The sequence below is a fragment of the Acomys minous genome (genome assembly GCF_964271855.1).
Source record: "Acomys minous genome assembly, chromosome: 6".
Taxonomy (NCBI): Eukaryota; Metazoa; Chordata; class Mammalia; order Rodentia; family Muridae; genus Acomys; species Acomys minous.
In genome coordinates, this window is record NC_140487.1 from 20961578 (window position 1) to 20977640 (window position 16063).

The 16063-nt window shown below is 39.2% G+C and overlaps 1 protein-coding gene across 11 annotated transcripts in view; it reads right to left on the reverse strand.

Annotated features, from left to right (window-relative positions):
• Nucleotides 1-16063, reverse strand: part of PPP1R9A (protein phosphatase 1 regulatory subunit 9A) — a 293927-nt gene that overhangs the window by 129441 nt on the left and 148423 nt on the right. For all 11 annotated transcript variants that reach the window (XM_084785945.1, XM_084785944.1, XM_084785938.1 and 8 more), the window contains exon 3: nt 9384-9516. In XM_084785945.1, coding sequence (XP_084642071.1) covers nt 9384-9516 — 133 coding nt within the window. The remainder of the gene's footprint in view (nt 1-9383; nt 9517-16063) is intronic.

Below are 16063 nucleotides of genomic sequence, written 5' to 3' on the forward strand. Positions count from 1 at the left end.
AAGATGTCTTCTGACCTCCACATGTCTACCTCAGCACGTGCAACCCAGCGTGACCCTGAACACTGGTCTTCTTCCTCTGCACATCTCTGGGGACAAGCTAAAACATTAAGAAGACAAAGCAGACAGGAAAAACACTGAGGCCCTCATATTGTAGAAGATGCTGCCCCTGACCTGGGGCCCAGCCTTGCTTCCTCTCCGGAAAGAGGGGCTTGCTGGTACAACATTGCCTTTGTCCCCAGTGAGATTTGAGCCTGTCTCCACAGGACTCTGTGTTATCAGATTTCCCTTCCTGTAAAATGCAAGTTTTCCTGCTCAATTTTGTCTCTTTATTCTGATGGCTTACAAAGACTCTTAGAATATTATGGATATTAAATTTGTTAGTGATAATGCAGACACATTTTCATTTTGCTCTTAGTTTTTTCTGACATAATTGCCTTTATCAGGTTAAGACTCCAAGTAATCAAAATGGTATTATGTTCTTTAACTTCTGGCTTCCCATTTGGATTGGTTTTTCCCATAAAGCTATTGTGACAGACACAGTTGTCTCTTTTCTTTAAGCACAGTAACACTACTTTTTAGCATTTGATTTTAATCTGGTAGAGTTTCTGATCCACGATATACTAAAGGTATTCAACTTAGCATTTTAGACAGATGTTGAGTTATGTCAGAGTGCGTGCCATATTAAATTTCTCTCATATTAATATTTTCTTCTGTATTTCAGTTTTGTTCCACTAAACAACCACTGTAAATATAATTTGTGCTGATTGAAGTTTTATATTAGATTGAAATGTTTGGCAATTTAAATCTTTCATACTGTTATACTTCCCTTGGGTCTGAATCTTTTTATTTAAAATAAATTATTTTACACAACACTGTCTTATAACTTAACTTTGTTGACAGTTCTATCTGTATCATACTGAATTTACAGAAATTCACTGAGTGTATACTGATCCTTCCTATTCAGGAATATGATAAATCTGGCAATTGGCTTGCCTTACTCCCCTCTACCTCCCTTTGATGTGTTTTTGAGACAGTGCCACTCTGTATCTATGGATATGGATATTTGGACTGGAACCACTGGAGCCATGAGCCTGGATCCCATGACAATTTTCCTTCTTCCCTTAGCCTTCATGTGATGCGATAACAGAAATGCGTCACCATACCCAGAAAAAATATTTGATGACTTTCTATAGAATAAACTTTCTATAGATAAATTCTATGTTTTAAGTAATAAACGTAATCAATATTTTGCTGCTCCCACTTTACTCTTAAGTTGTATGAATAATGGGACAACCTTATTAATATCTTATGGACCTTTAGACAGATATCCTTCTTCACAAATTGTCTTACTAATTATAATATCCTAAAAATTAAAATGTCTCCAAGATAGATACAGATACCTATGATTTCACAACATGTTCCCTTAAAGACTCATGTGCTACATAGGGTTGGTCCTCAACTTGGTACTGAGAGATGGTAGAATCTTAGGAGACTCAGGGTCTAAACAACCAAGTTAAGGTGTGCCTGTAAAGGGAATACAGGGCAGCAGCGGGGCGGGGCCAGGGGACTTGTCTCTCTCTTCTGCTTCTTGGCTGTCAAGAGGGGAATGGCTTTCTCTGCCACACACTCCACTCTATTGCTTTTCAACATGCTCCACAACAATGGCCAACTGCCACAGGCTGAACCCATAAACAAAATCAGCTTGCCTGTAAGCTGTTACCTCAGGGGTTGTGTTTCAGTCAAAGAAACCTGACTTTGTATTAGCAAAAGGAGATGTTTTGCAAACTTAATATTTTGTCCTTTATACAGGTCATTTCACTTAAAGAGCACTCCCAGTTCGCCTCTGGCTTTAGTTGAGGTGTTTTCCTTACTTCCTGAACCTACAGCTAGAACTCTCCATTGCTTTTGTGATCTGTACTTTGTACGATTTATAGGCAATGTCTATCATGTGCTAATACACAGTTTTTAAACTAAAATTTACCAAACATGTATCTGACTACAGACTTTTCCCTCTAAATTTCATAAAGTTTGCTAATAAAGAACTATCCATTTTCTCATATCTAACAGCCCAATCTTCTCGCATGTATTTTCTTTAGATGATTCTATGTTTGATCATTTATTTCCTTTAGAATTCTAAAACTCGGAGTTGTTACTAGAGCCTTCATTTTTAAAAATAATATGTTAGCTTTGGGCAAAAACTCTTACATGATTATTGATGGCATATGTCAGAGATTTCTTCATTTTGTCTGATACAAAAGGGTCAAACTAACACTGTGTTGTGTGTTCTTACGTGTAACGGAACCATTTGCATGTTTTTCTCTGTATCAAGTATTTCCATGTTTTATATATAGGCACCATTCCAATTAAGTACTGCCATGTTTTACCTGTAGATATTATTCTAATGAAATGCCTTCATGTTTTATATAATAGACAGCATTCCAATTGATGTTATGGCAACATGCCAGCCTGTTACACTGATTTGGATGATTCATATTGTTATAAAATAACAAACTGTTTCTAGGAACTCATCTTTTGTGTCAGAGAAATTCAGTGCCAACAACTCATGGTTCACATTTGTTTACACTTACTATACATTGCTAATTTGTATTTACTTCCCTTAAGTGTTCTCCAGTCAGAATTGTAAAAGGTTGGATCTAGTCAGTTAAAATAAGAATGCACTATTTATTTTATTATTTTCTCTCTCTGGCGTTTGCTTTGTTGTACTTATGTTTTCTCCCTGCCTTGTCAATTGTCCTTGGCTATTTTGAAAATGACCACATTCAGCAGCCTAAGCTGGATTTGCATGTCCGATGCCTCTGCCACTGTGTGCTGGGGTGACAGGCATGTGCCGCAGCAGCAGGTGTACTGCTCCTGCAGTCTTAAAAATGACTTGACACTTTGACCACATCTCCTGGATGGGGAGGCTTGGTGGCACTCAGAGGAAGGATAGCAGGCTACCAAGAAGAGACTTGATACCCTATGAGCATATACAGGAGGAAGAGGACTCAGTCAGTCATAGGGGAAAATGGGAGAGAGGGAGAAACGGGAGGATACAAGGGATGGGATAACAATTGGGATGTAATATGAATAAATTAATAAACTATATTTAAAATAAATAAATAAATAAAAATTTTTTTAAATGACTTGACACTTTTAAAGGTGATCTTCACCAAAGACTGAAGAGCCAGTAGGCAGCAGTTTCACCTTTTCTCAGCACCACATCTTTGCTCCTGGCTTTTGCCAGACCAGGTTGTGGTTAGCAGAACGCATCCTTCTGTACCTCTGCATGAGGTTATATAATTTTACTTGATGTGTGAACACTCAGAGATTAAAAGACAAAAACAGCAACAACGACAGAAACAGCTGGCTCAGTAGTGCACGCCTGTAATCCCAACACTCGGGAGGCAGAGGCAGGCTGATCTCTGTGAGTTCAAGGCCAGCCTGGTCTACAAAATGAGGTCAGATAGCCAAGGCTACACAGAGAAACTCTGTCTTGAAAAACCAAAAGCCAAAACAAAACTAAACATAACCAAACAACATGAAGGAAGCAGTGGCACATTTTATGTCATCACCAAAGTTGTTCACGCATTTAAAAAAAAGAAAGAAAAGAAACAAGAAACTCTGAAATTATGAAATTCCTTACTCATAGTTATTTCTACATTAGTACATATGAGATAATTCGCTGTTATTAATGCCCTTTTATTAAGGCAACAGTATAAGTCTGAAAAACAATGAATGGTAAATGAAGTTGTCTTCCAGAACTGTCTGCTTGTCTTGTCAGAGGCTATTTTTCTTTTGTGCTGGGACAGGTTGCCGCCCTCCTTGTTTTCACTAACTGAATCCTCCCCGCTTCGGGGCTACGGCTAAGCAGTAGTTGAGTGTTGTTTTTTGATAGTTTGTTTGTTTTGTTTTGTTTTTTGGTTCTTAAATTTTATGCTTGAATTTGATGAGAGATTTCAGTGACATTTCACAGTTTTAAATGTCCTTGACGTTCTGAGAAGGGTAGGTACTACTTGAAAAATCACATAGTAATAAAAGAAATGCTTCTGGTTTTGTCTTTTTTTTTCTTTCTTTTTCTTTTTTTCTTTCTTTTTTTTTTGCCATATTAATTTTTATTGAAAATCATATTTCATGTTAAGCATCCAAAACACATTTTATTAAGCTTATTTTCCTCCTTCATCCTAAGAGGTATTAAATTATGATTTTATTTGTATATATTCAGCTGGAGAATGTGTTCTCACATAACCCAGTAAGCCACATTTAAACACTAGGAGGTATTTTTCTTTTTTTTTTTTTTATTTTTTTTTCCTCCTTTATTAATTTATTCTTGTTACATCTCAATGGTTATCCCATCCCTTGTATCCTCCCATTCTTCCCTCCCTCCCAATTTCCCCTTATTCCCCTCCCCTATGACTGTTCCTGAGGGGGATTACCTCCCCCTCTATATGATCATAAATTTGTGGATAAATGGATTGAGCTAGAAATGATCATAATGAGTGAGTTAACCCAGAAGCAGAAAGACTCAAATGGTATATACTCACTTATATCTGCATATTAGCCCAAGGGGCATGTCCCACGAAAGCCTTCACTTACCAGGAAACTGCGACAGAGGAGAGGACATTCTAGTGGGACTCTAGATGAGAGAATCATGGGAGAAAGGCAAAGTAGAAGGACCCAGAGGGTCCTAGAAGCCTACAAGTAGAACATTATGATAGGCAGATTTGGGCACAGGGGTCCCGCTCAAACTAAGGCACCAGCCAAGGACAATACAGGCGGTAAACCTTAAGCCCCTACCCAGATCTAGACAATGGACAGAACACTCCCCATAGTAGAGTGGAGAGTGGGATATTACTTTCTCACATACTCTGGTGCCTCACCTTTGACCATGTCCCCTGGAGGGGGAGACCTGGTGGCACTCAGAGGAAGGACAGCAGGTTACCAAGAAGAGACTTGATACCCTTTTTTTCTTTCTTTCTTTCTTTCTTTCTTTCTTTCTTTTTTTTTTTCTTTTTAAGAAGAGGAGGAGGAGGAAAAGAAAGAAGGTAAGGAGGAAGACAATGCAAAGGAGGTTAGTGAGGAGGACTAGGAGGAGGAATGCAGGGTTGACGGGGAGGAGGAGGTGGTATTGTTGCTTCTACGCTGCCTGAAACATCCTGTTTTGTCCAGGCTGAACGCAGCACGCCCCATGTACCCAGTACATTTTCCAGGCAAGGTTTCTCGCTACTTGATATGTTTGCATTAGCTGAAGAGAAGGTTGATAGCTCTGTCAGACGGTGAGGGGGAAATCGGCTGGTAGGCACATCTGAAATTGTCTGGGACAGATTTGGGAAATATAACCTTTGTACACTAAAAAAAAGTCATTTAAAATAATATAGCAGATATCCATTAAATTGTTAAAAATTAAGTTATGAAGACTTTTTGTATAGATAGATTTTCATAGCAATATTTATATGATCAAGAGTTATTTATTTTTATTTTTTCTTACTAGTGTTGTACACCTGCCAGGTGAATTATTCACAGGGGCAAGATGACTCTGTAGTTTTCTTTCCAGGACTTTTTAAATGCTAAAAGACATTTTGAATTGTACGTTTCATCAGATGTTAGCTTTTTTTCCTATTTCTTTTGAGAACATTTTAATAAAAACATCTGGATCTTTTAAAACAATGTATCTCATTTACCATTTCTGATTTCATAAACAATGGCTTTTTTTCTCAAATTTTCATTTTAAAGAAAGATGCTAATATAATTTTTATTTTGAGCAAGGCTTTTACTGTATATTGCACATTTTAAAAATCCTTTTCCACAACAGCTAGTAATAGTAGCTTCAATTTTCTATCAAATAAGTATCTAAGAATTTTATAGTTTCCAGATTCTTATGACTGAGGTTCTAATTTTTTTCAAATGTAAGATTTTTCTTTTTTTAAAAAAAATCTCATATTCTGCCAGTTGCATATTTTGTCTTTATAGATAGCATTAAATGGATTTGTTTATATTAATCTACTCCTAATTTGTATTCTGCTTGTTATATCTATTTGTGTAAGAAATGTAGTGAATTTTTGAATGATTTTACTTCCCTTGGCTATCTTCTAGAGTTTATTTTTCCACTTTAAATTTTAAAGTGAAATGCATACACACAATATAGTTTATTCAATTGTTTATCTGTGAAGCATGTTTCAAGAAGACAGTAAACCGGTCCGGTAGTACACAAACCTAATCTTGACACTCAGGAGCGCAAGCTGAGAGTCGGGAACTCCAGGCCACACTGCACTGCACAGTGACCCCAAGAACAGACTGGAAAACATACTGCAAGATGGAAGAGGCTTACCACACCGGGATTTGGCATGCTGAGGCAGGCACGTCAGAAGTTGGAGGCCAGCCAGAGGTACTTATAGAGTTCAAGGGCAACCTAGGCTACAAGATCAAAGATGAAATAAAAGCCCTGGAGTAGCAAATGCGCAGACTGCAGCCACACCATAAAGCTCCCGGCTTTCCTTAACTCTTGCTGACAATGTACTTACGTCATCATCATTCCTTTGACTTAATAAAGAAATTAAAACTACTCACCTGTATATCTCCTATCCTTAAGTAGTATGCTTTTCGACAGTTGGACGCAAAGCTGAGTGACTGCTGTTACTTCCTCTTTATATCCCATCAACGTTCCGTTTGTAGAAAAACTGCACTTCATAGTTTGTCACTGACTAGATATGCTGCCACGCCTCTGATTGATGTTTGGGTTGTTCTCACGTTTAGCTCTAATCAGCAATGTAAGACACACGAGCTGCTTTTCCTAAGGTCCTTCGTCTATGTGTTTAAATTACCAGGATGAGAGCATCACTCTCTACTTCATTTTAACTGGACTGGAGTAGTCAGCCATGTTTAGTGGAATGCTGGGTAGCCATCATAGTATTTTATTATCACATTATCCATGGAGTTTTATGTTGACTATTTACACAGAATTCCCCTCTTTTCTTCATCTTTACTGTTTTGAACAAGTTGATTGTATCTTTTTTTTTCCTTGGTAGCAGGAAGGAAATTTCTCAGATAATTTGTGTTCTTGAAAAGTTCACATATCAGCAAAATCTTTCTTTCTTTGAGAGAAGCAAATGTTTCCTGGGGTGCCCATGGGGTTTTCGGGACACCCCCTTTCCCCTCTCAGTGGACCATGAAAGTGCACTGCATAACAGCCCCCACAGTTGGAAGGTCCCCTGATACTATGCTAGTCATCTCAAATACTTTCACTCAACTGTGTCACCTTCATTATTCGATTTTTCAATTCTGTTGTCTACAAATCATGTGTCAGTGCTTGTTCCTGGTTGTCCTGGGTGTGTGCTACCATTTGATTAGTTTGGGGACATTTCTTTTTTTTTTTTTTTTTTTTTTTTTTACACATTTTTATTGAAAATTAAAAATAATTCCTATTACATCTCATTTTCTATCCCATCCCATGCATCCTCCCATTCCTCCTTCCCTCCCACTTTCACCCCAATCCCCCTTCCCTATGACTGTGGCTGTGGGGGACCTCCTCTCCCTGAATATGGTGCTAGGGTATCAAGTCTTTTCTTGGTAGTCCTCTATCCTTCTTCCGAGTGCCATTGGGCCTCCCCCACAAAGGGACATGGCCAAATATGGGGCACCAGAGATCCTGTGAAAGTCAGTCCCCAGTCTCCACTTAGCTGTGGAGAATGTTCTGTCCCTTGGCTAGATCTGGGTAGGGGTTTGATGATGACTGCCCGTTTTGTCCATGGTTGGTGCCTTAGATCAAGCAGAATCCCTGGGCTCAGATCTAGCCATCATAATGTTCTTCTTGTAGGTTTCTAGGACCCTCTGGGTCCCCCTTCTTGCCTATCCTCTATATTTTCCTCATCTAGAGTCTCAATAGGATGTCCTCACCTATATCCCCGTTTCCTGGTAGGTGCAGACTTTCATGGGACCTGTTGGGGACATTTCTTACATCGGTCTCCTAGGTCACTAATGTAAGTCTCAATAGCTATGCTTATTACCTCAACTTAGGCAGCCACAATTTTTAATTTGAACATCCATGAATTTGTTGTTGCTAAAGTGCTTCAGAATGTCTTTTTAAAGCCACTATTTACTACGACTGGTGGGTTTCTTTTCTTTGTCATCTGGTTACTCCACCTCCGCTTTAAAGGCTTCTGGGATTGTTAGTTTCCTGCTCACAGAAACACAATCCAGCTCCTGGGCGCCATCTCACACGAAGAGGAGCGCAGCCATCTCCGCCCGTGCATCAGTGCCTTCTGTCGCAGACAGTCTGTCATCCCAAGGGAAGACTCAGGGCGAAGTCCTCAGCTCCCTCTTCCTCCTTTCCTTCTCATTCTTCTCAGAGACAGAGAAAGGTGCATTTCTGTTGGAAGCTTCTTGCACCTCATTGCCTTTACTCCAAATCTTAAGTTTCCAGAGAGACTTCCAACCACCTTCACTACCGTCGTATTCTGAACTACTGTGACTACCCTCTCCACCCCAAACAAGAAAACTTTAAAGCTATTCCTCAAGATCAGCTCTCAATGGACTTTTACCCTCACCAGCCCTTCCAGTAACACCAACAAGAAAAGGGACACACACATACACGCGCACATGCACACACACACACACACGCACACACACACACACACACACCATGTTAGTCTGGGTTACTATTGCTTTTCCAGCTCAAAGTTCCAAAGTCCCTCCATGGTCCTCTCAAAAATAAGTGGCCAAGTCCATCACAAACAACATCCCACAATGCTGGTCTCAATTTATCTTAATTTGGGTTACTACTCCCATGACAAAACGTCACAATCAAAGAAACCTATTGAGGAACTGGTTTATTTGGCTTACACTTTCATGGCACAATTCATTACCAAAAACAGTCAGGACAGGAACTTCTGAGTTTCTTAATTAATAATCGACATGGGAGGGCCCATTCCACTGTAGGTGGTGCCATACCTGGGCTGGTGGTCCTGCCTTCTGTGTGAAAGCAGGCCGAGGAAGCCATGAGGAGCAAGCCAGTAAGCAGCACCCATGCATGGCCTCTGTAACAGCTCCTGCCTCCAGATGCCTGCCCTGCCTGAGTTCCTGTCTCAGTTGAGGCTTCCCCGTCTCCTTGACTCTAGCTTGTGTCAAGCTGGCATATGAGCAGCCAGCACATCTGCATGAGAAGCACCATGCCAGCCCGGTAAGGGAACTGAGTGTTTCGGGAGCTGGTGAGGTGAGGGAGTCAATTCTGCAGATTATCTGCTCAAGAGCCACATCCACTCTTTGAAGCTTGGGGAACTCCAGGAAGCCACACGTTTCCTGAATTCTGAGACACAAGCTACACTCTGGCACAGCCCCCCGTGTCGCTATCACAGAGACATGAAGATGCAAACACTGGAGTGCTGCTCTACCTTTCTCCAGGTCCACCGGGAAAAGTTCCAGCTTTTCTACTCGCTTTTCAAGTTCATACTCAGCAGACGCAGCCACAGGGTCAACTTCGTCATTCCTCCTGTCGTACTCTTCATTGGAGTATGTGTTGAAGACCTACGGTAAAAGGCCAACGACAAGTGATAATGCAGAAAGGGCGCCATTCAGTATCCCAGACCACACAATTTCATGACCTATTTCTCATCTCTCTTAATTTTGTATGTATATGTTCACATAAGTATGCATATGTGTGCATGAATATGAATGTGGTATATATGTTGAGTGTGTGTGGTGTGTGTGTCTGTGTGTGTGTGTGTCTGTGTGTGTGTGTGTGTGTGTGTGTGTGTGTCTGTGTCTGTGTGTGTTTGTAGTATATGTATGTGTGTGTGGTGTGTGTAGTGTGCATGTGTTTGTGGTGTATGTATGTATGTGTGGTGTGTGTGTGTGTGTGTGTGTGTGTGTGTGTGTGTGTGTGTGTGTTACAGAAAGTGCAGAGGAGGACATTTGGTATTCTGCGTCATCGCTCTCCTTGCAGCAGGGTCTAGCACTGAAGGTGGAGCTGGACTGGCAGCCTGCAAGTCCCCAAAGCCCCCTCTTCTGCCCACCTGCATTGCTGAGGTCACAGGAGCATGTTACCACGCCTGGATTTGCATATGGTTTCTGGGGATTTGAACTCAGGTCCTTATGCTAGCTCAGCAAATTCTCTTCCTAGTGAACCATTTCCCTAGGCCCCTGATGCATTTCTTCTAATGATCATTTGATATTTAAAATTAATCAAGGTGTTGGAAAAAGGAAAATTGGGTCCAAAGAAAAGTAACTTATTAAATTAAAAATGTATGAGTCACTTTATCATTTTCAGTAATTGAAGAGACGACAGTAGCCACAAATTGCTTTGTATGTCTAGTAATATGCACCATCTTTTATTTATTCAGAATATAGTAACAAGTGCAATGATCTGCTATTTCCTGGTCAACTAGAGTAAATCACATCAAAAGCTATCTTACCAAACCCCAAAACTGAACCTCCCCTAGGTGTAGACTATACTAGCCCCAAGGGTTTAGTGTATTGATATTATAATTACATCTTAATCCCAGAATTACTCAAATTGATTTCCATTCTTCACTGTCCTGGTTTGTGATAAACTGCTTTCATCTGTCATCTGTCATTTTACATGCATATAGATTTAAATTATATTTTCATTGGCTCTTTCTAGGAAACAACGATCAATATATCATTCAAAGGCTGTAAAACAAAAAGATATTGACAGTCTTTATTTCTAATTTAAGTCATTCTAAAGGTTGTGTGTGGTCCTCAGAGAGAGCCATAATAAATGTGCCTATTTGCAAAGGAACTGAAGTAGTTATCAAATCACCCAGTACACTGAAGAGTATTTGAAAGAAATGTATCTATCATTAAGTACAATCAATATCTAGAATAAAAGCTGTCATTATCAATTCAATTCAAAATTTATTAAGCATCTGAATTACGTCTGAAAAGCCTCTACAAGTCTCTCCTCAAATTCTTAAAACCTGGGAGTAAAAAACTTTTTAAAAATACATTAAAAACTATAATAGAAACAGGACTGAATAAAGATAAAGAGTAAAGGAAATGTGTCTACTGCCTCTGCAACTGGCCTTGCTACTCTAGATAAAACTTAAAACGCATTTGGAATTGCCTGATTCTTTTATTTGGAATCAACCAAGAGTTCAGACCTGGTGTCCACACAGGGGTAGATACAATGAGGCGACACATGGGTGCCACTTGTCCCCACCCCCACCCCCGTGTCCTTGGCAGCTCTGTACCTGAGCAGACTTGTTTTGATCACTCCTCCAGCTGCACCCCAGGTTTTGATCTCTTGACAGCTGGAGTCTCACTTCCTCTCTACTAGATGTCTCCACTATAGCAAACGTTACTGCATTAAAATGCATGTCTCTATGCAATGGAGTTTGGAGTTTTATTTATCTTTACAGAAAATATGCTTCCTATGCCCCTAACAAATTATAAAACTCACGACTTTCAGCCCTTTCTATCTTCCACTTCCAGCTTTTGTAGTCACTTATTAACATTTACTCATTCAACCAAATTTTAACACATCAAATCAATGCTAGCTACTGTGCTAGATGCTTCTGAAGGCACTCTCAAGCAGCACACAAGGACACAGATATTAGAATAATCAACTAGAGACAAATACAATGACTGATGTGACAGAGGGATATGCAAAGAAATTTGTAAAAGATTAAATTTTCTGTTTTCCCAATTATTTGTTCACATGTCTGTTGGGGCAGGTACACACAAGTCCATTTGCCCACAGAAGCCAGAGAAACCAGATCCCATGGATCTTGAATTACAGGCAGTTGTTCATTGCCCTATATGGATTCAGGGAACCAAACTCAAGGAGTCTGGAAAAACAATGCCTGCTCTTAAGAGCTGAGCCACCTCTACAGCCACAACCTCTACAGAGCAAGTTTTAAAGTTGTCTGTAAAAGTTAAAATGTGGAGGAGAAGATATTTGAATAAACAAGCATTCACATAGTCAAGAATAGAAGAGGAAAGACATGTATTTCAAGAGTAACACACACACACAGAAAGAGAGAGAGAGAGAGAGAGAGAGAGAGAGAGAGAGAGAGAGAGAGAGAGAGACACACTCTGGAGGCAGAGCACACATAGACAGCATTTGAAGAAAACACTGATGGTCAGGCGAGCCACAAGCACCTTGCCTAGGGAAGTCAAGTTTAGCAATATAGACCAATTACTTTGTTCTGGAAATTATTCCATTAATATTTACTTCTCATCTAATTCACCAAGAGGCGTAAATATTACTGTAGCTCCAGGTTTAAATGGTAATCATTCTAGAATACAGAACAGTTTCATTAGAACATAGTAAGTAAATAAGTACATATTTGTGTGTCCCTATGCAAACCCACATGTATGTAAAATAAGTATGGGAAAACAGCCTTAACTAAGTTAACATCTTCTTGGATCTTTTTGCAGAATCCTACACACCACTATAATGTTCTCTCAAGTTATGGTACTTATAACAATTACAAGGAGCCATCTGGAGCCTAAGTAGAACGAATAAAGCCTTACATATCAGAAAACGATAAATCTGATGCATGTAACTATCAGATGACTACCAACATTCCATTCTTCTCAGAGAAAAACAAGCTGTTTCTCATTCTTAGTTCACTCAGGGTCTGAGAAACTACATATGCATAGCAACAAAACAAAGCTTATGAAGAATTGGGAAAAATCAGAATTTGTTATTGTAGATGAGCTATTATTGACTCAGAAAAATTATGGAAGTCAATAAGAAATACTAAACCCAACTAGAGTTCAGTAATGTAATGTTGATGTTTAAACTAGTTCATAATACAAAATATTAATAGTTTTTGAAAACATAACAAAAATGAAAACCTATAAAATGTACCATGATTACAACTTACAATGTTGAAACTTTTCCTTCTCTGTAAAGCATCAAAAGCCCTACACATAATCCCATTCTATTTTCTTGAACTAAAATCTTTAACATTTTAAGGCTGCCATTGCTCCCAGATTGTTGTAAATGTCAGTTTAGAGTCATTTGTAAATTCAAGGCAATTAGAGTCAAAAATCTCATCTATTCTCATTGAAATTAAGAAGCTGAAAAAGAACAATCATGATGAAAAATCTTACATCAAAACTCCATTAATTAAAGCAACATAGTTTGGTCCTTGATATATTAACAATTTTATATATTTATCCACTCTTTTTCTATTCAAATTAGTTACAATGGTGTATTTAATAAATAAAATGGGAGGAAATAGATATCCTCCTAAATATCACTAGTTCCTATCATTAACAAAAATAGAATTCAGACAGACTAAGAACGACAAATATTCATCTCTCCCCAGGCAGTAGAGGGTATTTGTTTCAAGCACCTCTCACACCCATGGCTGTGAAATCTATAGTTGTACATACAAGCATCATATAAAATTACTTAGTAATTGTGGGAAGTACACATCTTCTCACATCCCTTAAGCCATGTCTAGATTAATTATAACTCAACAGAATGCAAAAGCTGTATCCATATGCCACATTACTTAGTTAATAATGACGAGGGGAAGTCCACAGTCCAGATGCATTTTTCTGAATATTTTCAGTGTGCAGTCACTGGGCTGAATAAAGACATGCAGATACAGAGGACTGACTATATATACTGTAATAATGCTCACAGCAAAATAGGATGATGTCTACCTTTCGGGCTACAGAGACGTTTACAAACACTACAAGTATTAAAGAGAACTAATAAAGTGGTTGAAGCTTAATGTGAAAAGCTGGGGATATGGCGGCAGAACCCTTGCCTGGCAATTATGAGACCCTTGGCTCAATCCTGTCACTGCACAGAAATAAGTAACACAAATTAATAAGCCTGACATATTGGCACCTGTCTGTAATCCCGGCACTCAAAGCTGAGGCAGAAGAATCTCTGTATAAGACCACATGAGGTTACACAGTGAAACTGTGTCACAAAACAAAGGGGCCGGGGGGGGGGCAGGGGGGGAACCTCCCTGACAATGAAATGCCATAATGCCATAGTGAAGGCATAAGAAAAATCAGAGATCAAAACAAAATATTAGGATAAAATCTATAAAGGGCTTTCTTAACTCAAAGAATTGTAAACTCATTGAAAATTCAATGAATATTAAAAACCATGTGACATAAGTTATAGCCAGGAGGTATCCTGAATTAATCCATAATAGTATTCATCTGGTAACTGAGAGGAGGAATAAAAACTTCAAGCTGGGAATGAACACACGCTCCCACAATCCAGCACTTGGGAAGCTGAGGTAGGAGAACTGTCCAAGATTTCTGAAGTCAACTCAGAGTACACAGAAAATTCCACTTAAGATAATGCTGCAGTGTAGTAAGTCCCTATTAAAAAAAAAAACAACCCAATAAACAAATTTGGTACAGCTTATTGATAGAATGTTCACCTAAAATGTATGAGGACTGGGTCTGACCTGATCTCCAACATATATTCTCTGTCTCTCTCTCTCCCGCTCCCCCCCTTTCACACACACACTAGTGATCTGAAAACATAAATCAATGTTATAAATGTAAATGCCTCTGAGCTAATGTTTTATGAAAAGATGCATAGAAAGACCTACAAATGTGTGTTAAGGAACTTCATTCATTAAAGCAGTATTCATAACAGCTCAAAGTGAGGAATTAATTACCTGAATGTTCACCAACAGAGAAAGTGGCTTAGTGAACACTGACATATCAAGATAGGTAAGGGATTGAAGAGGCCTGTGTATCTAATTGCATGGAAGGCTCTACCATATAGATATCATTAAGGCAGAAGAAAACATTGCAGATACTGCAATTCCCAATTTCCATGATACCAAATTAGCACAGCATTACTTTTACTCTAATTTAAGGTGTCTTAAATTCCCCAGCTAAGTAGCTTTTTGCCGGCCACAAGATTAGGCAAGACTAGGTTTCCTTATTTATGAAATGATGATTGGTGATGATGGTGAGGAGGAGGAGGAGGAGGAGGAGGAGAAGGAGGAAGAAGAGGATGGTACCACCCCAGAGGGTTGTGAAAACGAAATGAGATAATCCAGAGAATTACATTTGGTTCAATATGGACCTTAAGAGAAGCATTGCCAAGGCAGTACCAAAGACGACATTTCCCTGGATACAACTCGCCATCTCCTTTAAAGGGAATCTTTACTATTTTATCTACTATTGTCCTGAATGGCCTCAAAATAAAAGTGCACAGGCAATTTAGTACTAGAAAGTAGACTGGGCTGTGAGTATTCCTGCCCATCCAGTGAAATGAACTACCATTACACACAGGCCATTGCTTGCTACAATTTCTATTTGGCCTGGGACAAGAAGACCCTGAGAGGTGAAAGGAAGACTGGGTTAGATAAATATCTCCCCTTCCATCTGCACTGTCTCGATTCTTTCAATTTTCTTGTTATAGTTGTACTATTTATACTTATCGTACACTGCAAAAACATGGATAACAATCAAGTAATCGGAAACTCTTGCACCATCATGGCATTACTTCCCGCCTTTCCCCCTTTCTGAGGGCAGTATCCGGGATCCCCAGAGTCAACAGCATCCACAGACATATATTTAGTTCAGGCACCTTCACATTGTTTCTGTGTTATTTCACTGAGAAAAGCAAACAAAAGGATGTTTAAATTTAAGGCTTCTTGATTCAGTGCCAAAAGGCAATATTCTGCTCCTTGATCAAAGCAAACAAAACATGACCTCATCTCTGCTTCTCATCAGTCAAGCTTTGGGGACCAACACATTTGCAATAATACTAAGCAAGAACCCTTCTGAACTAGCAACCCCAGGCTGTGAAACGTGAATGAGGTAAGAATTAGCTTAATACAAAATTCAAACTTGAACCATTAACTTATTTACACGTGCAATACTTTGAGCAACAATTTTTCAAAACAGCAATGCTTTTCTCAATGCTAAGTAATATATTTCTTTTCCTTCCTTGTGACACATTTTAATCACCACTGATCAAAATAAATCCCATAGTCTCTGTAAACACTGACTGGAAGGAATCTCCAACAATGCTCTCCCAGGTCTCTGCTGAAGCTACAGGCTGCACTCTACTTAGTCTTCCTGACAGACCAAAGATGGAAACTGTCTCAGG